The sequence below is a fragment of the Podarcis muralis genome, chromosome 9 (genome assembly GCF_964188315.1).
Source record: "Podarcis muralis chromosome 9, rPodMur119.hap1.1, whole genome shotgun sequence".
Taxonomy (NCBI): Eukaryota; Metazoa; Chordata; class Lepidosauria; order Squamata; family Lacertidae; genus Podarcis; species Podarcis muralis.
Genome location: NC_135663.1, coordinates 3,428,414 through 3,452,375, shown reverse-complemented (window position 1 = coordinate 3,452,375; position 23,962 = coordinate 3,428,414). Strand labels below are relative to the sequence as shown.

Genomic DNA, 23,962 nt, shown 5'->3' with positions numbered 1-23,962 from the left:
TGATGACCTTGACAAAGTACTGAGAAAGCTAAAAATAATACACACTGTGGACTTCCAGGACGCCGCGGCCACAGAAAAGGAGCGCGAGATAACTCCTCCGGGGGAGTCTCGAACAGCATGGAGATTTAGAGGGGCCATGAAGGCTACGTGAACCCCGAAACCACAGGAGGGAATCCTGGGGGACAAGCACCCTGCGACGCTGCCTGTGCTCGCCTGTGTTGCCGGCGTTTTAACAAGGCTGGAGCTGCAGCGTAAAGGGGAGGCAACAGACTCCATGCTGTGATGCCTCAAGCTCCGAGGGAAAGCGGCGGACCTCCAACAACAGCGGAGAAGCTGGGAAGGAGTTATAAAAACACTGTGGAAAAAGCAGTGGAGGTTAAAGAAAATATTGGAGAACATCAATTAGGGTAAGATTAATGGAATGTTTTGATAAGAACCCAGCGGAGAAGGAATAAGTTGGTGAAAAAGGAGGAGGAATCCATCTCTGGCGATAAGGTGATAAAAGAGTATAGCAAGACGCTGGGAGAGAGGAGGAAACAAAAAGAAGAAAACAAACCGCCAAGCGAGTGTGGTGTGGTGGAAAGACCTCAGACACAAAGTATAAAGTGTCGGAGGCAAGGTAACAGTTACAGCGGAATTATTAAACGGTTTGGAGAGAGGGGAAAAGACCTTTCTGTTTCATTGGGAAGGAGAGTGCTACAGCCAGCACGGATTTTCGTGGAGGTTTTCTGTTTCTAAACTGCAGGACTGGGGAGAATTGGGACTCAAACGGAGTAAGGGAGATAGGTGCCTTAGCTGCACTTTGTGCTTAAAGACAGGAACTGTGAGACTGTGTTTAAAGTGTTTAAACCTTGTTTAAAGATCGTGAGACTGTGAAAAGATTGCCATACTGTGCAAGCTAAAAGGGGCCCACCTTCGTTAATTTAATCGGATACGCTCTTGATCTTCAGAGACGGCTGTGACTCTCTTGTCTCTCCTTGGGATTTAAAGAGACATACACCCCGGGATGCAAAGTTAAAGAATACGTCTTTGCAGGACCCTACCCATGAGAATCATCTGAATTTGGAGGCGTTTTGGTGGTTCAGGTGCTTACTATATTTAACCATAAGGCTTTGAGGATTCAAACACCTGTCTTGACTTAGATCCAGTCAAAATTGTACTATTATTATGCTCTTGATCTTCAGAGACGGTTGTGACTCTCTTGTCTCTCTCTGGGATTTAAAGAGACATACACCCCGGGATGCAAAGTTGAAGAATATGTCTTTGCAGAACCCTACTCATGAGAATCCCCTGAATCTGGAGGCGTTTTGGTGGTTCAGGTGCTTACTATATTTAACCATAAGACTTTGAGGACTCAAACACCTGTTTTGACTTAGGTCCAGTCAAAATAGTACTATTATTGTATTGTATTATTATTACTTGACCTTAAATAAGAGTTAACTTTTGCACTGTACCAATTTAGTTAATTTTGGACCCCCGTTGTAATTATCCGAGGGACGTTAGCCTGGTTACCTCTATACCTTACCCCTACAGTATATTAGGAAGATTTAAACTCAAATACACAAATGCCGAATGGTTCTAAGAAAGGGGTGGCAACACCAGCGGAAAGGAGGCCTTCAAGACAAGAAGAGGGGAAGGAGGCAAGAGAAATTAGAGATTATGATAGCTTGATGGCCGAAATAAGAAAGGAATTTAAAAATAATGAACAGTACATTGAGAGAAAATTGATAGAGGTTCAAGATACCCTAGATAAGAAACTGGAGGAAGTGGTGGGAGAATTGACAGGAAAGGTTAAGGATCTCTCGGTAAGAACTAAGGGCTTGGAGGATTCAGTGAAGAGGGTGCAAAAGGACGCGAAAGACAGTAAGAAAGAGATGGACAGGATTAGACTAGAAGTTAAAGAGTTAGGAGCAACACAGGAAGAGTTGTTGGACAACATGGCTATGACACAGATGCGCCAGAATCAATCTAACCTAAAATTTAGAGGAATATCAGAGGATCTAAATGAGAATATCCGAGCTAAAGTGGTGAAAGAGCTGGCAATATGGTTAGATAGAAAAGAAGAAGAGATAAACCATGGTCTGGTAAACATATTCCGAATAAGAATAAAATCGGCAAAAGCCAGAGGGAAAAAATTGCCAGGAGATGTAATAGCCATGTTTAATTCATTGGAGATAAGAAATGAAATTTTGAAACAGAATTATGTTAAAAGGTTATATATTGGAGGAAACCCAATTATTATTTATAAAGAGATTCCTTCGAGATTTCTTCGAAGGAGGGACCCATATAAAAAATTAACAAATCAATTGAAGAAAAATGGGATCCTGTACAGATGGGAGTTTCCGGAAGGTATTTCATTCTATTTCAAAGAAAAAAAGTTCAAACTGTCTACCATCTCAGAACTACAAAAATTTGCAAGGAGATATGAGAAGGACCTGGGGAAAATGATGGGGGAGGAGGAGGTGGGGAACCAGCAGGGGGAAGAAAATGGGGGGAGTGAAGAAGAAGAAAGAGAGGAGAGCTCAAAAGGAGAAGGAGAAGAACTAGAGAAAGGAGACAAAGAACAGTAGATTGCACATAGGTTTGATAAGTTAACTTATATTACAGAACAGATGACGTTAAAAATACTAAACTGGAATGTGAATGGGTTGAACAATAAAAACAAAAGGAATCAGATTACGCATGTATTATTGAAAAAGAATTATGATTTAATATGTCTCCAAGAGACGCATATAATAAATAAGCATAAGAGACTATTATGTAATAAGAGACTGGGATTAGATTTTGTGACATCAGATAGAGTGAAGAAAAGAGGGGTGGTATTATATATTAAGGAAAAATATGAGCCACAATTATTATATAAAGATGATCAAGGGAGAGTAATCATTGTTCAGATGGTGTCTCAGGGAGAAAAAATAATTGTTGTTGGAATATATGCTCCAAACGATAAAAAATCTGCCTTCTATTCTGAATTAGGAGATAAATTGATGGAATGGATGGATCAAAAAATGATTTTAATGGGTGACTTTAATGGGGTGGTGTCTCCAAATTTAGATAAGTTAACAAAAAAAAACAAGAGAAGAAGGAAGGTAAATTACCGCGATCCTTTTTTGACATGGTAAATAATTATGGGATTAACTGATGCATGGAGACTCAAAAACCCCACTATAAAACAATATACTTTCTTCTCAAACCCAAATCAGAGTTGGGGGCGAATAGATAGCATTTGGATCTCGAAGGAATTAACTCAGAATTTAATTAAATCAGAAATTCTCCCAAGAATTATATCTGACCATAATGCGGTTTACATTGAGCTGAAAGGCAAGGATATTAAAACAACTAGATGGAGAATGAATGAATTTCTATTTAATGATCAGAAGATCGTAAATAAGGCAATAGAGACAATAGAAGATTACTTTAAATGGAATTTAAACGGGGAAACTGCTATAGAGACGGTGTGGGACGCAGGAAAGGCAGTTATGAGGGGCTTTTTAATACAGAAAAATAGTCAAGTAAGAAAAGAAAAAGAGTCAAAGAAGGAACAGATCCTAACACAGATTATGGAAAATGAAAAAAAAAAAAAAACCATTAACCCCAGTGAGGAGATTGCAAAGCAGAATATAAAGATATTACAAGCTAAACTTTCTACAATAATTGACCAAGAGGTAGAATGGAAAATTAAAATGATGAATCAGAGGACATTTGAATCTGCAAACAAGATAGGCAAATATTTGGCGTGGCAAATAAGAGAAAGAAGAAAACAAAACACGATCAGTAAGATAAGGGAAGGAGAAAGGATTGTGGAAGAGCCAAAAGAAATAAGGAAGATATTTCAAAAATATTATAAGGACTTATATAAAAGAGGAAAGGAAACAAAACAAGAAATAGAGCACTTTTTGCAAGAACATCATTTAAAACAAATCCCAAAAGAAGAAAAAGAGATACTAGACCAGAAAATTACTCAAGAAGAGATAAAGAAGGCTATTAAAAAGATGAAAAATGGGAAAGTGCCAGGTCCAGATGGCCTCTCGGCCAAATATTATAAAACACTAAGTAACCAAATATCCCCAGTGTTAGGAGAAGTGATGAACAATATATTAAAGGAAGGAAGGATCCCGAATACCTGGAAGGAAGCATATATTACTTTAATTCCCAAAAAAGAGGCAGATACCTTGGAAGTAAAAAACTATAGGCCAATTTCACTATTAAATAATGACTACAAGCTATTTGCAGATATAATGGCAGAAAGACTAAAAAAGGTTCTGAACAACAGAATACATAAAGATCAAACGGGCTTCCTCCCAGGGAGACAACTAAGGGACAATGTAAGGAACTTGATAGACATTATTGGATATTTGGATATGAGCATAGATAGACAAGCGGCCTTGGTATTCATAGATGCTGAAAAAGCGTTCGATAACATCTCGTGGGATTTCTTGAAGAAAAGTTTGGAAATGATGGGAATGGGAGAGAAATTTAGAAAAGGCATAGAAGCTATATACAAGGAACAGAAGGCAAAATTGGTAATAAACAACACCACAACAGAATATTTTAGTATATATAAAGGAACCAGACAGGGCTGCCCCCTGTCCCCTCTATTGTTTATAACAGTATTAGAAATACTAAACGAGAGACTGAGGGGGGCAACAGAAGTCACAGGAGTCAAGGTAGGAAAGAGGGAATACAAAATCAAGGCCTTTGCAGATGACATCGTACTAACCTTAGAAGACCCAAAAAATAGCGTAAAAGAAGCTTTACAAAAAATTGACGAATTTGGAGCCGTGGCAGGACTTAAGGTAAATAAAAATAAAACCAAAATGTTAGTTAAAAATTTAACAAAGGAAGAAATGATAGATCTAGAAAGAAGGACCGAAATTGCGGTAGCTAAGAAAGTGAAATATCTTGGGATTGGGTTACAGCTAAGAACATAAATTTATACAAGGATAATTACGATGCCACCTGGAGGATTATAAAGAAAGACATGGAAATTTGGGGGAGGATGAAACTCTCCTTTTTGGGGAGGATAGCTGTTGTTAAAATGAACATTCTGCCCAGAATGTTATTTTTATTCCAAACCATCCCCATACTTAAAGGCCTAAAACAATGTAAAGAGTGGCAGAGAGCCTTGGCAAAGTATATTTGGCAGGGGAAAAGGCCACGGATAAAAATGAAAATTTTGATAGATAAAAAAGAAAGAGGGGTTTTTTCTCTCCCGGACCTAAGCTTATACTATGAAGCGGCTTGTATACTTTGGTTAAAAGATTGGATAAAACTGGAGAATAGAGAGCTACTGGACCTGGAAGGCTTTAATAATCGGTACGGATGGCATTCGTACCTTTGGTATGGGAAAGTGAAAGTCCACAAGAGTTTCTTAGACCATATTTTTAGGGGACCATTATATCAAGCATGGGAAAGGAACAAAAACCTCCTTGAAAGAAAGACCCCATGGTGGATTTCACCAATAGAGGCTTTAACGGTCAAGAAAATAAATATGGAGGAGATAAACGCCACCTATGAAGAAATGTTAAGAAAAACAGACCAAGGGCCCAAACTTAGACCTTATGAAGAAATAAAAAAATTATTCACTGGTTGGCTGCAATACCAGGTGAATGATTTGTTAAAAGAGGATAAGAGGAAGGTGGGTTTTGATGATAAAAAAATCAAAATTTAATATAGAAGTAATAGAAGGCAAAAACAAAACCCTGTCCAGAATTTATGATATACTATTAGAGTGGTACACAAAGGACGAGGAGGTGAAGGAGGCAATGATTAAATGGGCAATTGACTTTGGTTATAATATTGATTTCGAAAGGTGGATAGAAGTTTGGAATTGTAACATAAAGTTCACAGCATGTATGGCACTGAGAGAAAATATCTGGAAGATGCTATATAGATGGTACCACACCCCTGTGAAACTGGCCAAAATGTATAGATTAAAGGACAAGAGATGCTGGAAATGTGGCGAGGTGGAGGGTGACCTATATCATTTATGGTGGACATGTAAAAAGGTGAAAGGCTTTTGGGAATCAATTTATAATGAACTTAAAAAAATATTTAAGTATACCTTTCCCAAGAGGCCTGAAGCCTTCTTGTTGGGAATGATGGATAAAGAAATTAAAAAGGAAGATAGGACGATATTCCTCTACGCCACCACAGCAGCGAGAATTATGTTGGCACAATATTGGAAAGTGGAAACTATCCCCAACATAAAGGACTGGCAGATTAGAATGGTAAACTATGCTGAGCTTGACAAATTAACAGGTAAAATAAGAGATCAGGGTGAACAGAAATTTCTGAAAAATTGGAGCAAATTTTGGAAATATATTGGAATAAATGTTTAAAGTGAACTGACGGGGTTAGAACAATACGACCAGCGAGTGAATTTAAGACTATAGATTGAAAATCAAATACGTAATGGAAGGAGATATTTGATACTTATCAAAAGGATGGAAGGAAGTTCAGATTGTGTGTTTTTCTTTTTTTGGATGAGTGTTTTTTTTCTCTTTTCTTTGTAATTTTCTCTTTGTATTTTCTTATATGTCTGTTTTTGTGTATAACTTCAATAAAAATGCATTTAAAAAAATAATAATAATACACACTGTGGTGGGAAAGGGCTTGGTGTTTTGGAATTAAACCCTATAGAGGAAGCTGGGAAAAGAGGAGAATTGCCCCCACCACTCTGTTGGGAAACTGTGTACATGCAGCTACTCACACAGAGTCAATTAAGGTTTGGCAGACAGCCAAAAGGCCATGTGAAGGAGTAAGTCTGCCTGGTGATACAGAGGCATGGAGACAGCTCCATGATTGGTCAAGCTCTCTCAAGGGAATGATAATTAATGGTCTACTAACTGGAATGTGTTAGTTCGTTAGTTCAGTGGTTCAGTGTGTCAGTTTAGGAATTGTGAGTCATGTCAGAGAGAGCTAGCTAAAGATCTGTGTTCTGTTCCTGTAAATAGTCCACTGTATATAATAAACACCTAACTACAAGTTCCTGGTTCCTGCTTCGTCTATCCTGTCTGCAGCCAAGTTGCCAATTGCTTCTGTGGATTCTGCATTTACTCTGCTAGGTCTGGCTAAGGTCCTGCAACTAGTCATAAAGTTGTGAAACACCAGTAGGTTTTGCCAATATACTCTAAATTGGAAATGGCAAAAGGAAAAAGCTCAATGTTAAAAGTACCCAGCCAGACTGCAATACAAGAGAATTTAAAATATGAATTGTTTGATTTGCTTTTATATATTAAAATTTTGAACCGATAAAGGAAGATGTTAACAAAACAGCTTCTCAAATTCTTAAAAATACTGATGCACTTTCAGAGGCTGGGAGACAATTAAAAGAGGTGAATGCACAAACCACCGAGGTGGGAATGGTAGACAAACGAGGTCTGAGGAAAATACAAGGGAAAGTAAGAATAGTCAAAGACAAAAAATGGAATTCCATGTGAAATGATTTGGTAGGTCCTGACTGATGAAGATGGTACCATGTGTGAAATGATTTGGGAGGCTTTGACTGTGCTGGAGAAGAAACAGGAAGGGAGGGCAAAAGGTTTAAGAGGCTATCTTATGTGGTGGCAATGTAAAATTATTAAAAAGGCCTGGGAAAAGACATATAAAGATTTGAAGAAAATGTGGGAAATGATTGTTGTTAAAAAAAAATTGAAGTTATGATATTGAGATGTACAGGACTTGATGGACCGTTTGAGCGAAAAACTTGGCTCCAATATGCGAGACTGGATGCCAGGCTAAGACCAGCCAACCACTATGGAAGGAAGAAGTCTTGGCCAAAAAAGATAATGAAGAAGATTGGCAAAATAAATTACTGAACTATGCAGGACAAATTATTACAAAAAAGAGCAACCGTTCAATGAATATTTTTAAAGCTTTGTATAGATTCTTACATGAGACAGAATAATTGCCACACACAGGAAGAACAAATATATAGTTTGAGTTGCTCACTTGTCCTTTTATAAATCATTTACTGTGTCAACACAACTAGAAGTTATTAATATTGCAGTTGTTGTACAAGCGTCTATTATTATGACCAGAATGTAATGGAAATTTAAAAGGTTTTGAAACACAGAAATAAAGCAAATAATCAATCCACGAATTCTGTCAAGATCTGGCAGACTGCCAGCTTAGAAGAGAAGAGTTTGGATTTGATATCACGCTTTATCACTACCCGAAGGAGTCTCAAAGCGGCTAACATTCTCCTTTCCCTTCCTCCCCCACAACAAACACTCTGTGAGGTCAGTGGGGCTGAGAGACTTCAGAGAAGTGTGACTGGCCCAAGGTCATCCAGCAGCTGCATGTGGAGGAGCGGAGATGCGAACCTGGTTCACCAGATTAGGAGTCTACCACTCTTAACCACTACAGCACACTGGCTTAGGTAATCAGCATGTAGTGGTTGTAATTACAAGAAGATTTATTGCATACAGTCATTAACCTCGGAGCCGTGCACACTAGCGGCTGCTCCTCAGAGAGTTGACCTTCATCTAGGCTGCTCTCACTGTGCTGATAAGGTACATTCTCTTCTCCTGAGAAGGGGCGTTTTAGCCCACTGCTGTGAAAAATGCAAGTCTGAAATTATGGACTTGGAATATTAATGGGATGAACGATAAAAAAAATGCAATAAAATTGAATATTATTTGAAGAGGAAGAATTTGGACATTATTTGTTTGCAAGAGACTCATCTGGCGAGAAGACATAGAAAGGTGTTAATTAAAAAAACACATAGGAAACGAATTTATTTCATCAGACAGAAGCAAGAAGAGAGGGGTGGTGCTGTATATAAAAAATAAATTGGAAGCTCAGCAGATTTTTAAAGATGAGGAAGGTAGAGTTATTGCAGTTCAAGTCAAATGGCAAGGTGAAAAATTGATAATAGTCGGGGTCTATGCACCTAATGGAAATAAAACTGATTTTTATAAAGAGTTGGAGGAAAAGTTATTTGAATTTATGGACCAGAAATTTGAATTTATGGACCAGAGTGGTGTCAATGGAAATGGATAGATTAAGAGCAAGTGAGAAAGTTAAGGAAGGGAAATCACCCAAGATATTTTTTTTCAATGATTGAGAATTGTAACTTGATAGATATTTGGAGACTAAGACACCCATTAGAAAAACAATTCACTTATCATTCAGAAGCAAATCAGTCAATGTCAAGAATTTATCAGGTTTGGAGCGAATTAACACCAAGAAATACAACCAAAAGTACTTTCGGATCATAATGCAATAAAGTGTGTGTCAGAGCTGCTCCCCGATCCCAGCTCACAGAGGATCACGCTAGCCAGCGTTCGCTTTATAAAAGTCTTTACTGAGTTACAGTTTCCATTTCCAAGCTGCTGCGTGCAACTCTACGTCTTATGGCTAGACCGGCGAAGCTCCGTCTGAATCTCCGCCCCTCGTACACCAACTTAATATCCTCGCCTTACTCCACCTTTTCCGCCTGACCGTCCTTCTCTGGGTCCCTCTGCCCCCCGTGGTCTCCTCCCTCCGGGACTCCTCTGACGCTGACCCCCCGGACCCTCCTGTCTCCTTGCGTCGGGCTTTAGGACCTGGCTCCCTTTCCGGGCTGCTTACTGCGCCGCCTTCCTGTGCATTTGAACTTGGCGCGCCCGCCCAGCCTTCCACTTTCCGCTTGACCGTTTCTTCGCTCCCCGATGGGGGCGTGGTCACTCCTGACTCATGCCCTCCTCCCTGCTGCGAGCTGCCAGGGCTCGATCCCTGACGTCCTTCCTCTCCACTGCGCTCTGGTGGGGACGCTGGCCCCGATTTCCAACTGCTGCCCTCTGAACCCCCGCTGGTCCCTTCCTCCTGGGGTGTCCCCCTAGGCCCCCCCTTTGCTCTGGCCACTGGCGCTCCTTTCTGTGAATCTTCCGATTCACTGGAAAGACTCGGAGATCTCGGGTCGTCGTCATCACTCATCCTTTCTTCGGACTCCTCCCCCTCGCTCTCTGTTTCCTCCCTTGCCCTCGCCTCTGCTCCTGAACCCCTGACATCCATCCCCCCCTCGAAGCCCCCCTTTCCCCCTCCCCTCCTTCCGGTGTGGGAGCTGGGTGCTGCCGAGTCATGGGGACGAATGCCGGATACAGTTCGCTTCCCTTGGCGGGCCTCCAACTGAAGACTTCCGATTCTTCCTCCCTGCGCTCGTCGACAGCGGTCACCTCCGCTTCCATCTCTGTGCCGCCGTGCTCGAAGCCCAGGTCCTCCCCGAACATGTCCACGTCCGTCTCCGCCTCAGTCGTTCCCGGGTCCGTCGCTCGACCTGGAACCTCCAGCCACTTCCTGCGCCACTGCTCCTCTGGTCTATCGTCCCACCAATACGAGGGCTCTGAGGCAGATCCCGAGGGCGACCCCTCCGGGGAACGCGTGTCCATTGTCGGTTCCTCGTCCGAGTCGAACCCGTGGAAAGTGCTGGCTGAAAGCGTCGGTGTGAAAAGCCAATCGTCAAAAAAGTCTGCTGGCATGGGCCTGTGTGGGAAAAGGGCGTGAAACTCGTCCTTGAGCAGAGGTTCCTCCAAGGCGTAGCCTGGCACCCAGCTGTTGGCACTGGCCGGGAAGCCCTCCTTGGCGAGGAGGTATTCTACTCCCTCTTCTCCCCATCTAGAGTCCAAAATCTCTGTGACCTCGTTGATGGACTCCTCTTGTGTCACTCCCCCTTGTTCGGTTCCCTCTCGTAGTGGACTCGGAGCCGTTCCTGGTTCCTGAAACCTGTGAGGTGTCTTGTAGGGAGTGAGTACCGACCTGTGGAACACCGGATGCATTCTGGAACCCTCCGGAAGCATCAGCCTGAAAGCCACTGGGTTGACCTGTTCTTCGACTTGGTAGGGCCCTAGTTGTTTATGCCCTAGTTTCTTCTTCGCTAATGACCTGGCCGGCACTGCTTGGGCTGCCAACCAGACCCAGTCTCCCACCTGGATCTCTTCGCCGACTCTCCTGTGTTTGTCCGCTTGCACCTTGTATGCGTGTTTAGCCAGCTCCAGGTGCCGCCGAAGTTGATCGTGGACCTCTTGCAACTCTGACGCGAACGCGTCTGCTGTCTGCGGCTCCCCCTCCCCCATTCTTTCCAGTCCCGGGAAGGTTCTGGGGTGCCTTCCGTTGTTGGCGAAGAACGGCGTCACCCCTGTGGACACGTGTTTCGTGTTGTTGTAGGCGAACTCGGCGAGCGGCAGGTAGTCCACCCACGTCGCAGGCTGTTGATTTGCGTAGCATCTCAGGTACTGCTGCATGATGGCATTGACCCGCTCCGCTTGCCCGTTGGTCTGCGGGTGTCTAGCCGAAGCCAGGTTGATCTTGACGTTCAGGAAGCCCATCAGTTTCTGCCAGAAGTTCGAGATGAACTGCCGCCCCCTGTCAGACAGTATAGACCGCGGCAGACCGTGAACCTTGAACACGTGATCTATGAACAGTTTGGCGGTTTGTTCCGCCGTGGCCACCTTCGCACACGGAATGAAATGTGCCATCTTGGAGAACAAGTCCACCACCACTAGCACTGCCGTTTTGCCCCTCGAGCTGGGCAGATCCGTGACAAAGTCCAGGGCCACTCTCTCCCATGGTTCGAACGGGGTTTGCAGAGGTTCCAGCAGTCCCGCTGGCGGTCTGTGTACTGGTTTGGCCCTCTGGCAGGTGTCGCACCTCGCCACGTAGTCCGCGACTTCCCCTCTCATTCTGGGCCACCAGAAGTCTCTGGCGACTAATTCTATCGTCTTCTCTGTGCCAAAGTGCCCGGCAGTGGGCGCGTCGTGCAACTGCTGCAGTACCTTGGCGCGAAGATCGTCCCCTGGCACGTAGATGGCCCCTTCACGGAGGAGTAATCCATCGCGAACCTGGAACTCGTCGGTCGCCGCCGTGCCCCTGTGCGCCTCTGCCATCTTTGCTCGCGCGAAAAAGTCGTCCCGCAATGCACGTCGTACCGCCTCCAGGTCAACAGTTGCCGAAGCGCACGCCCACGCTGTCGGTGCGAAGATATGCATGGCCGCCGCTGGCGTCGCCTCTTCGAGGTACTGCGGTTTACGGGAGAGGGCGTCCGCCATGATGTTGGTGTCCCCCGGGACATACTCTATACGGAAGTCGAAGTCCGCAAAGAACTCTGCCCAACGTATTTGCCTCTGGTTCAGGAACCTCTCCGTGCGCCAGTGCTCCAGATTCTTGTGGTCCGTGCGGACCTGCACTGTGTGCTTGGCTCCGATCAGGAAGTGCCTCCACGCCTTGAAGGCTGCATGAATGGCTAACAGCTCCCTGTCCCAGATGGTGTAGTTCTGTTCTGACTTGGTGAGCTTCCTGGAGTAGAACGCTCCCGGCCTCCAAGCCCCCTGCGGGTCTTGCTGCAACAGAACTGCTCCTACGGCTCTGTCTGAAGCGTCCGTCTCCACCCTCATTGGTCTGCTGGGGTTGACGTGTAGTAGCTGCTCCTCCGACGCGAAGAGACGCTTGAGTGCCTGAAAGGACTGCTCTGCTTGCGCCGTCCAGATGAATTTCTTCTTCTTGGAGCTGAGCGTGTCCGTGATGGCCGCCGTCTGCATCGCGAACCCCTTGATGAACTTGCGATAGAAGTTCGCAAAGCCCACAAACCGCTGGACCTCCTTCCGGTTGCGCAGACTTTTCCAATCCAAAACTGCGCGAACCTTGGCGCTGTCCATTGCGAGCCCTTTGTCTGACAACCTGTAGCCCAGGAAGTCCACCTCCGACACGTCGAACTGGCATTTTTCCAGCTTGGCGTAGAGCCTATGCTGCTGTAGTCTGCTCAGCACTTCTTTGACGTCTCTGTCGTGATCGTGCTGCGATTCAGAAAAGATGAGTATGTCATCCAGGAAACAGACACACTTCTTGTAGAGCAGCCCTGCCAAGACGTGATGCATAAAAGCTTGAAAGCAGTGGGAGCCATTTTGTAATCCAAAAGGCATAACTCTGTATTCGTAGGTGCCCAGGGGCGTGAACATGGCCGTCTTCCACTCGTCGCCCTCCCGCATACGAATAAGGTTGTACGCCCCTCGGAGGTCCAACTTGGTGAAGACGCGTCCTTTGCGCACCGTCGCGAGGAGGTCGTCGATCCTGGGCATGGGGAAGTCCGATGGCTTGGTCACAGCGTTCAAAATCCGATAGTCCACCACGAGCCTTTTTTGGGGCGTGTTTTTCTTCTTGACAAAGAATACCGGACTGCCCCCCACTGCCTTGGACTCTCGGATGAAACCGCGCTCCAGATTGTGATCTATGAACTCTTTGAGGTCCTGTAGTTCGTCCTCAGACATGGAGTACAGTTTCCCCTTTGGCAACGCCGCCCCTGGTAGGAGGTCGATCTTGCAGTCGTATGGTCTGTGGGGGGGTAGCTTGTCCGCCTCCTTCTCGCAGAAAACCTCCAAAAAGTCTGCGTACTTGTGGGGAACAGCTTGCAGCGTCCCAAGCTGCAGCTGTGACTCCTCTTCCTCTCCCTCCTGCTGGGGCAGGATGCAGTGTTCAGCACAATAGGAAGAGCCGAAAGTCAGCTGCCTCTGATTCCACGCCATCGCCGGGCTGTGCTTGTCCAGCCAACTCATGCCCAGTACAATGGGCGTGTCCGATAATTGAGTGACATTGAAGCTGATGACTTCCCTGTGGTTCCCAAGTCGCATCACCATTGGTGGCGTTTGCTTCACGACTTGCCCCCCGAGCAGCTCCCTGCCATCCACCGTGACTACCTGCAGGGGCAGTGTGGCAGGCAGCAACTGTATATCGTGCTGGTCGACAAAGTCTTGCCCTATAAAGTCCGCATTGCTTCCTGAGTCAATAGTGATTGGCACGTCCATGGTGAGTCCATTGGGTAGTTGGAGCGATGCGGTGAGCCGCACTACTGGTTTGGGCGGGAGGGGGTCCGTGGGTTGCAACATCTCTGGGGACTGCTTCACTGACACGTCTGGCTGGGCCCCAGTGCCTCTGTCTCCAGCCAGACTCCTTCGTTTCCCTGCTGTGGTTCTCCTTGCTGAGTCGCTGCAGTTACCATTGCTGAGGCTGCAGTGTGCTTGTGGAGCCTCCGGGGACACTCTTTCGCCATGTGCTGGGGATTGTCGCAGATGTAGCACTTCCGGTTCCCTCAAGGAGGCTTTGCTTTCACTGCTCCCGGTGCTAGGGCTCTGGTTGCTGACTGAGCCCTTGCACCGCCAACCTCCATAGGTTCCGCTCCTCCTCCTGGCGGAGGCGTGGATTGCGCACGCGCTGCTTCTCTGGGAACGAAGGAGTAGCCTCTGGCTGGTTCGCGCCCTCCGCGCCCTTCGTCCTTGCCCCAAGGACGTTCCTCCAGACGGACCCCAACTGCGAGCGCCCTCTGAACGATCTCCTGCGTGCTCCGGGGTCTCTCCCCCCTCGCAATTTCGTCCTTAACCGGGCCGCTCAAGCCTTCCCAAAACAGGTCTCTGACTGGAGCCGAATCTCTGTCCCATTCCAGGGCACTGACCAATGCAAAAAAGCGGGCATGATACTGCCGTACACTGGCCCTCCCCTGCTTAAGTCCATGCACCTCCTTCCGGGCAAGATCCACGTCTATGCTTGATAAGAAGCACCCATCCATCGCTTTAATGAAGGCATCCGCATTTTGGAGCGCCGGATCCTTATCTCTCCACAAATTGCGCAGCCATGCTTTAGCATCTCCATGCAAATGGGACATGATAAACCCCACCTTCTCTTGCTCATCTCTAAAGTCCTTTTCCAGCAGTTGCAGTGCACACTTTACATCTGCTCTAAAGTTGGGGTACTGTTGCAAATTCCCATCGAAGTGAGAGACTAGACCGCCTGCTCGTCTCCCCAACCCAATCCCCTCCGGTCTGGGTGTCAGTTGCCCTTGCTTCGTAAGCATTTCCAATCTGACCTGGAGATCTCTGTAGGCGGCAGCTGCGTCCTCCTCTCTCTTCCTGGATGCAAGTACCTCGGCATTCAGTTGTGTCACTGCTTCTCTGAGATCCGCTATCTGTTGTTCGGCCGTCATCTTGTCTGCCGTTCGTGAGCTCTCGAGTAGGCACCAGCCTTCTCTCCTCTCCGCTAGGCTTTCGATGCCCACAGGAATGAGAGACGGAGCTTACTGTCAGAGCTGCTCCCCGATCCCAGCTCACAGAGGATCACGCTAGCCAGCGTTCGCTTTATAAAAGTCTTTATTGAGTTACAGTTTCCATTTCCAAGCTGCTGCGTGCAACTCTACGTCTTATGGCTAGACCGGCGAAGCTCCGTCTGAATCTCCGCCCCTCGTACACCAACTTAATATCCTCGCCTTACTCCACCTTTTCCGCCTGACCGTCCTTCTCTGGGTCCCTCTGCCCCCCGTGGTCTCCTCCCTCCGGGACTCCTCTGACGCTGACCCCCCGGACCCTCCTGTCTCCTTGCGTCGGGCTTTAGGACCTGGCTCCCTTTCCGGGCTGCTTACTGCGCCGCCTTCCTGTGCATTTGAACTTGGCGCGCGCGCCCAGCCTTCCACTTTCTGCTTGACCGTTTCTTCGCTCCCCGATGGGGGCGTGGTCACTCCTGACTCATGCCCTCCTCCCTGCTGCGAGCTGCCAGGGCTCGATCCCTGACGTCCTTCCTCTCCACTGCGCTCTGGTGGGGACGCTGGCCCCGATTTCCAACTGCTGCCCTCTGAACCCCCGCTGGTCCCTTCCTCCTGGGGTGTCCCCCTAGGCCCCCCCTTTGCTCTGGCCACTGGCGCTCCTTTCTGTGAATCTTCCGATTCACTGGAAAGACTCGGAGATCTCGGGTCGTCGTCATCACTCATCCTTTCTTCGGACTCCTCCCCCTCGCTCTCTGTTTCCTCCCTTGCCCTCACCTCTGCTCCTGAACCCCTGACAGTGTGTTATAAAAGTAATAGAAGAAAAATCCTTTTGATGGAGAATAAATGAGAGTCTTTTGGGTGACCAGAAAATAATAGAAAAGGCACGTAAGAATTTAACGGACTATTTTGTGAATAACTGTAATAAGGGTACAAAAATTAGTACAGTATGGGATGCCAGCAAAGCGGTGATGTGAGGTTTTTTTTTATTCAGCAGAATACGATTAAAAACAAATTAAGAGAAAAAGGGAGGAAAGAAATTCTAAAACAAATAATGGAAAATGAGAAGAATTTAATTAAAAAAACCAAACAATTTGAAAATAAAGCAAGATATTAAAATATTACAAACTCAATTTGCAATGATAATAAATAAAGAAGTAGAATGGAATATTAAAAGAATGAGACAGAAAAATTTTGAATTTGCAAATAAGTCTGGAAAATGGCTGGCATGCCAAATTAAGAAAAGAAAGGAACAGAATACAATTAATAAAATTATAGTGGATGGAAAAGAAACAGACAATCCGAAAGAAATTAGAAAAGGATTTGTAGACTTTTATAGACATTTATATAAAAGAACTGAGAAGTGTGAGATTAAAAAAATAGAAGAATTCCTGAGGAAAAAGGAGGTGCAAAAAATCCTGACAGATAAAAAAGACAGACTGAACGACCCAAGTGAAGTAGAGGAAATTAAAGAATTTAATGATCGCCAAAGAATTGATGCTTTTGAATTATGGTGCTGGAGGAGACTCTTGAGAGTCCCATGGACTGCAAGAAGATCAAACCTCTCCATTCTTAAGGAAATCAGCCCTGAGTGCTCACTGGAAGGACAGATCCTGAAGCTGAGGCTCCAGTACTTTGGCCACCTCATGAGAAGAGAAGACTCCCTGGAAAAGACCCTGATGTTGGGAAAGATGGAGGGCACAAGGAGAAGGGGAGGACAGAGGACAAGATGGTTGGACATAAGTCTGACCAAAACTGTGGGAGGCAGTGGAAGACAGGAGTGCCTGGCGTGCTCTGGTCCATGGGGTCACGAAGAGTCGGACACGACTAAACGACTAAACAAACAAAATTAAAGAAGCCAAAAAACAATTGAAAAGTGAGAAGACACCGGGACCGGATGGATTCACTGCAAGATACTATAAAGAAATGAAACACATCCTACTTGTGCCAATGAAAGAAGTTATGAACAATATATTAAAGAAAGGAGAATTACCTGAAACATGGAAAGAAGCATATATTACATTCATTCCGAAGCAAGACTCTGATTTAACACAAGTAAAGAATTATCGGCCAATTTCGCTGTTGAATAATGATTATAAATTATTCGCAAGCATATTAGCGAGCAGGATGAAAAAAATACTGAAAGAAATTATACATAAAGATCAGGCAGGTTTTCTTCCTGGCAGACAGATGAAAGATAACATAAGGAATATAGTGAATATAATTGAATACCTGACAGCCAGGAATGAAAAACATGCAATGTTAATTTTTGTGGATACGGAAAAGGCCGTTGATAATATATCTTGGGAATTTATGCTAAAAAATTTGGAACTTATGGATATGGGTCAATTCTTCTTAAATGGTTTAAAAGCTATATATACTGATCAGAAAGCAAAATTGATTGTAAATAATATAACAACAGAAAATATTGTAATTGCTAAAGGCACAAGACAAGGATGTCCCCTTTCTCCATTATTATTCATATCGGTACTGGAAGTACTTCTAAGGTTGATAAGGAAAAATGAGCGGATAAAGGGTGTTACAGTCGGTCGGAATGAATATAAGGTAAAAGCCTTTGCCGATGACTTGGTATTAACAATTGAAGAACCACCAACAAGTATCAATGAAGTAATTGAGGAGATAGAGCAGTTCGGTCAAGTGGCAGGTTTTAAACTGAATAAAAGGAAAACTAAGATAATGGTTAAAAACATGGAACAGGAATTGGCTGAAACATTGCAACAACAATGAAGTGGTTAAAAAAGTTAAATACTTAGGAATTTGGTTAACTCCTAAAAATATTGATCTGTTTCAAAATAATTATACACCAATGTGGAATAATGTTAAAAGGGATCTAGAGGTATGGGGAAGGTTGAAACTATCATTTTGGGGAAGGGTATCAGCAATAAAGATTAACGTGCTACCAAATATGTTATTTCTGTTTCAGTCAATTCCATAATCAAAGGGGCAGCAATATTTAAAGAGTGGCAGAAGATAATTTCAATATATATCTGGCAGGGTAAGAGGCCGATAATACAATATAAGTTATTAACAGATGCAAAGGAAAGAGGAGGCTTCGTCCTGCCAGACTTGAAATTATATTATGAAGCATCGTGCCTCTGTTGGTTGAAGGAGTGGATGAAATTGGAAAATACAGAATTGTTGGATTTAGCAGGCCATGATAATAGATTTGGTTGGAATGCATATTTATGGTATGGTAAAAAAAGGTCAATAAAGGATTTGGAAACCACATATTTCGAAGATCTCTTATTGAAATTTGGGATAGGTATAAAAACCTACTGGAACAAAAAACACCACATTGGTTGTCTCCATTAGAAATGATGTGTGTAAAAAAGGTCAATATGAGCGGGAAGTAGATAACATATGGGAAATTAGTAATTAGAGAAGAAGGAAAATGGAAATTGAAACCATATGAGGAAGTGAAAGAGTATGTTAATAATTGGTTACATTATCATCAGATTAATGAAGTATTTAAACAAGATATTAAAGAAAAGGGCTTTTGTGAAAAAGAATCGAGGTTTCAACAAGAAATATTGAATAATGATTTTAAAATTCTGTCCAAAATGTACCAATTACTGCTTGAATGGCACTTGAAAGAGAAGGAGGTAAAATCAGTTATGATTCATTGGGCAAAAGACTTTGGATATAATATACAGTTAAATGAATGGGTCAAATTATGGAAAGAGGGTCTGAGATTTACTGCATGCAATGCACTAAAAGAAAATGTCATGAAGATGATGTACAGATGGTACATCACACCAGTAAAGTTAGCAAAAATGTATATAGTTAGTAACAAATGTTGGAAATGTAAAGAAAAAGAAGGATGATTTTATCATATGTGGTGGGAATGTAAAAAGGTGAAATGCTTCTGGGAGATGATATATAATGAGTTGAAAAAAATGTTGAAATATACTTTTATTAAGAAACCAGAAGCATTTCTCTTGGGTATAGTTGGAAATGATATAAACAGGAAAGACTGTAAGCTTTTTTTATATGCAGTAACAGCAGCAAGAATATTATTGGCCCAAAAATGGAAGCAAGAAGAATTACCAACATTAGAAGAATGGAGGATGAAACTAATGGACTACGCAGAACTAGACAAGCTAACAGGAAGGATCCAAGACCGACGGGACCAGAGGTTTACCAAAGACTGGACTAAATTTATGGAATATTTGAAAAGTATCTGTGACGATCAGATTACGTTTGTAGGATTACAAGAAGTTCTGTGAGGAGTAATTTAAGAAATATTGTAAAAATGGAAAGGGAGAAATGATTTGTTAGAAAATGTAAAGGCAATATTAAGTTAAAAATTGCAGGAGAAATAATTAAGACGGAGGATTATTAGAGGTGCTGAAGGAAGTCCAAATAAGGATATGTGTATAATAATTTGTGTGGTATGTCTTTAAAGTTTTGTATGCTAAAAACTAATAAAAAAATTTTAAAAAAGAAAAGAAAAATGCAGGTCTTTCTCTGCCTCTTTTGACTGACTGCTCCCCTACCCACACGGACTGCTCATCTTGACTGTGGGAAGTCCTGTCCATGACAAATTCTAGGACACGGGGGCCATTTTATCTAAATTATATAATTAGGTTTTTGAACAATAGGTATTAATAATTGTATTATAAATTGGTATTGTTATAATGAGGCTATTATTGGATTGTAATTGGAAAGTAATAAAAATTATTATTAAAAGAAAAGAAATATCCCTGAACATATGAGAAAATAAAAACTGGGATACAGCAATGCTTGAGTTTCTCACCAAACATGGTAGGTCAATTAGAGGCATTAGAAAAAGACACACCTTCCAAAAATGGAATAAAACAAAGACCATTAGATGTACTTCTAGATAAGTTTTTAAAGGTTCAAAAATAAAACAGTAATAACTTTTGGGGGAAAATAAGTAGTATACAAGATCTGAAATAAAAAATTTCCTGGGTTTATGCCTTATGTGGCATGCTGATTGGCTATGATGAGCAGCCAATCAGGAAATGATATAGCCTAAAGGGGAGGAGTTCTGGAATGCCTGACATCACAAGGGAGGTGGTTCTTAGCCAGTGGGAGGATGAAACAACCTTAAGAAGAAATTAAAGGAGAGAAAAGATTGTTCCATGACAACACCAAGGTATCCAAACAGAAATAAGTCTGATGGGTGGAATACTTTCCTCACAAGCTATGATATTTGCAGGGTCTCATTCCAGGGCCAAAAGGTCACTAAGAGGGAAAATGATAAGCAGCTTTATAAAACTTCAGATAGTTTTTCTCTTTTGAATACCAGAATCCAGGGTCATCCAATGAAACTGAGTGGTGGTATATTCTAGGGCTGTGTACAGGTGCCCTGCTCTGATTCATGGTCCCAGGTTGTAAATCCAGATCCAGATCATGATCCAGAACATGATCCAGAAAATACAGTTCTTGAAAAAACTCATTTACTAGCATATCAAGGGCTGCTAGATCAGATGGCTTTGAAACGGGACTAGACAATGTAGCCTTATGAGGCTTTGCCCTCGGGTGGGAAAAATATTGCGCCCGGGAAAGGGAAGTGGGAGTCAACAGACACTCAAGGAATAGTTTCAGAGAAAAAGCTTTTTATTTCTACCATCCATGAACTGGTAGAAGGAGCAAGTGTGATAGTTCACAAAAGCATGCACGAGTTCACAGTCATGTGCACAAACATATATACCCCTTTCCAGTTCCCTCCCCCTTTCTCCTCCTTCTTCCAGAGTCCTGCCCCATGAGTTCCTCTGAGCATGAACAGAAAGCTGTCTTGGGACTATTCCCAGGAAAGGGTGTGTGTGAGAGAAGCCAAGGGGTTTTCAGCATGTTCAGATATGTTGCAACTTGAATGAGATAAGATTCGTTTCTCAGGCCTGAGTATTCTTGGCAATGACAGAGCCTATTCATTAGCCTTTAAAAGTAACATTTTGCCTATGCACAGCATCTTGTGAGAATAAGCAGAGACAAGCAGAGAAAAGCTGTTTTGGATTTTTAGAAGACAAAAGGAGTTTTGGACAGTTTTGAGGCCTGGGGTGATTATTGAAGCCTGGGGTGATTTCAGACAGGATTTGGGTATCCTGTCCCTTCATTCCCCCCTGTTTGTTTTTGGACAGCCGCCAGGCCTGTCCCAAATGGACCACTATCCTTTCTAGAGGCCACTGAGTTTTTCCCCAATTTTGGGAGCTGGGAGCTGCCTACAACTGTTGCTAGGTCAGCTGTCACCACACCAAGCGTGTCAGGCATGCAGTCAGATTGCAGCCAAAAGATAAGTTCCTGGCGTGTACTCAGGTGTAACGGTTTGGGCGGGGAACGTACATATAAAATTGTCACTGGCGCTCTTTGACACAAAGCCAGCCAGTAATTCGGTGAACCTAGCCTTTCGTGCACAGGGTTATTACCAAGTTGGTGCTTTGGTTCAACGGGGGCTTTAGTTAAGTTCTGGAGGCTCTGGGTGGAGCTCTACCAGGTGGCAAGATAATGAAAGGAGGCCGGGGCATGATTTCCCTGATTGAACAACCCACACAAATACCCTCCTCTGCAGGGGTGTTGTAAAGCTATCCAGGGCCTCCACAACCTTCTATAAAAATCAGTTATGCAAAAGGAAAGAAAGAAAATGAGAAAATGTCCTCTTTCAATCCATGCTGGATTCTTGAGCCGTGCAAAATGCCCAGGGGTGATGCAGGAAGGCAGGGTGGTCATCTCACGGGCGTCAGGCATCTGGTGGGCGTTGGGCGTCTTGGGTCCCTTCCAACAATGCTGGAGCGATGTCTGGGTGTCTGGGTCCAATCTGGGTCCTCATCAGCTGGTGTTCGAGCAAAGGCACAAGGCGTTCTGGCAAAGGCTCACCTGTTAAGAGAAGAGATAACAAAGACGGCAGTGATTGCACAGAACAAATTGATAGATAACATTCACTTGTTTTTACAACAGTCCTCTTCTTTCTTGAAGCCACAGCATCAGATGTCAGGATGCGTCTTGGCAAAAACACACACAAAATGGCACACCTGGATAACAGCTTCCCTCTGCTTCTTTTTCAGGACCAACAGATGATCTCCAAAGTCTTGTTAGATTCAAGTGGATTTATATGCGTCCAACTGAGACCGGATCTAGTACTCCATATTTTCTGATGACCAGGAGGTAGTTATATAATTAAATGAATATATCTTCCATTAAGGGTGGGGAAGATGTGGCCCTGTGATGGAGGAAGTTGACACCCAGGAACATCTGAAGACCTCATAGGTCCCACATTATTATTAAATGGTGAACATCTTACTGGAGTCCTGTAAGCTAGATGTCCAGGATTTAAGGGAAAGGGATAGGATGCAAAATGAGAATGTGCTATATTACCTAAAACAATTTTTAAAAATGCCTTGGAATCCATATGGAACATCCTTTTGGCTTAAAAACTGAGATTGATCCAGCAAAAGAAAATGGGAGATGATACTCACCTGGCAGGGGAGATACCATGATCACAAAAGAAAATGGGAGATGTTTCAGTTATATTGGATTCAACAACATCTTTATGTTGGATTGTATAATAAATAATAATAATAATAATAATAATAATAATAATAATAATAATAATAATAATACAGTGGTACCTTAAACCTGACCCTGTACTCCACCGGGAGCCAGTGCAGTTGGTAAAGCACTGAACGAATGTGATCCCATGGCAAGGATCCCGTAAGGAGGCTTGCTACGGCATTCTGAACCTGCTGGATTTTCTGGGTCAGCTTCAAGGGCAGCCTTAACCATGTAGAGCGAGTTACAATAATCAAGCCTGGAGGTGACCATTGCATGGATCACTGTGGCCAAGAAGGGTAAGGGACCAACTGCTTAATACGGCGGAGATGGAAAAATGCCACCTTTGCTGTGGCTGCAACCTGCACCTCCATGGAAAGGGAGACATCGAAGGTTACACCCAAGCTCTTGACAGAAGGCACTAGCACTAACTGAGCCCCCACAAGAGATGGGAGTTGGCTCCCCAACCCCATGTCGTCCCGACCCAGCCAGAGGACCTCTGTCTTCAAAGGATTTAACTTCACCCGGCTCCCACACAGCCATCCAGCCACAGCTTCCAAGTATCTGGTCAGTGTGTCTGGGGCTGAGTCAGGGCAGTCGTCCATCAACAGATAAAGCTGGGTGTTATCAGCATATTGATGACAACCCAACCCAATGCTCCGGAAAATCTGGGCAAGGGGGCGCATAAAGATATTGAAAAGCATCGGGGAAAGGATTGCGCCCTGTGGGACTCCACACACCAAGGAGTGCCGCGGCAACAACTCCCTCCCTAGTGCCACCCTCTGTCCCTGACCTGAGATAAAGGAGCGCAGTCATTGTCAGACTGTGCCCTGAATCCCCATGTCGGCAAGGCGGTGGTCCAAAAGTTCATGATCGACCATATCGAAGGCTGCTGACAGATCTAAGAGAATCAGCAGTCCCGACCTGACTGACTGTCACTGCTCTATACCTAACGTGCTCATAGTCTTAATCTCCATTTGTTGTTGTCTGATTCTTTGTTGTTGTTGCACAGAGAAGACTGAGAGGATGGGGAAGCCAGCGCCCGCAAAGCCGGCAAAGCCTGCAGCACCTGCAAAGGATGCAGCTCCAGGAGGAGCAGAAGAACCAGGAACTGGAGGTCTGTATACAGCACAGTCATATGGGATGAGGTGTCTCTTAAAGCAGAGGAATTCACGGGAAAGGGAAGTTGATGGGGAGACAGGTAGAAAGTGGAACCAGACATGTTGTGCCATAGAAACCCCAGGATTCAGCCCACTCTTGGCTGCTGGCTGTGGTGATCCTTTACTTTGTGCAGTCCAGAATGGCTCTGCCATTAGGCAGAATGAGGCAGTTGACTCAGGTAGCAGGTGCTGGGGTGGGTAGAGATATGAAGACCACACAAGCTGCACTGCACCTCCTCAGTTAGCCTGCTGCCCCATCAGCAGCATCAAA

The 23,962-nt window shown here is 44.2% G+C and overlaps 1 protein-coding gene across 2 annotated transcripts in view; it reads left to right on the top strand.

Annotated features, from left to right (window-relative positions):
* Positions 1-243: 243 nt before the first annotated feature.
* The window catches only part of LOC114604612 (CD209 antigen-like protein C), a 40,784-nt gene continuing 17,065 nt past the window's right edge, over positions 244-23,962 (top strand). The window contains exons 1-3 of one of the 2 annotated variants that reach the window (XM_028744879.2): positions 244-407; positions 22,048-22,147; positions 23,544-23,648. In XM_028744879.2, coding sequence (XP_028600712.2) covers positions 23,558-23,648 — 91 coding nt within the window. In that variant the 5' untranslated portion in view covers positions 244-407; positions 22,048-22,147; positions 23,544-23,557. Of the gene's footprint in view, positions 408-20,066; positions 20,142-22,047; positions 22,148-23,543; positions 23,649-23,962 lie in introns of those variants that run through there. The other variant, XM_028744877.2, reaches the window with a different exon arrangement.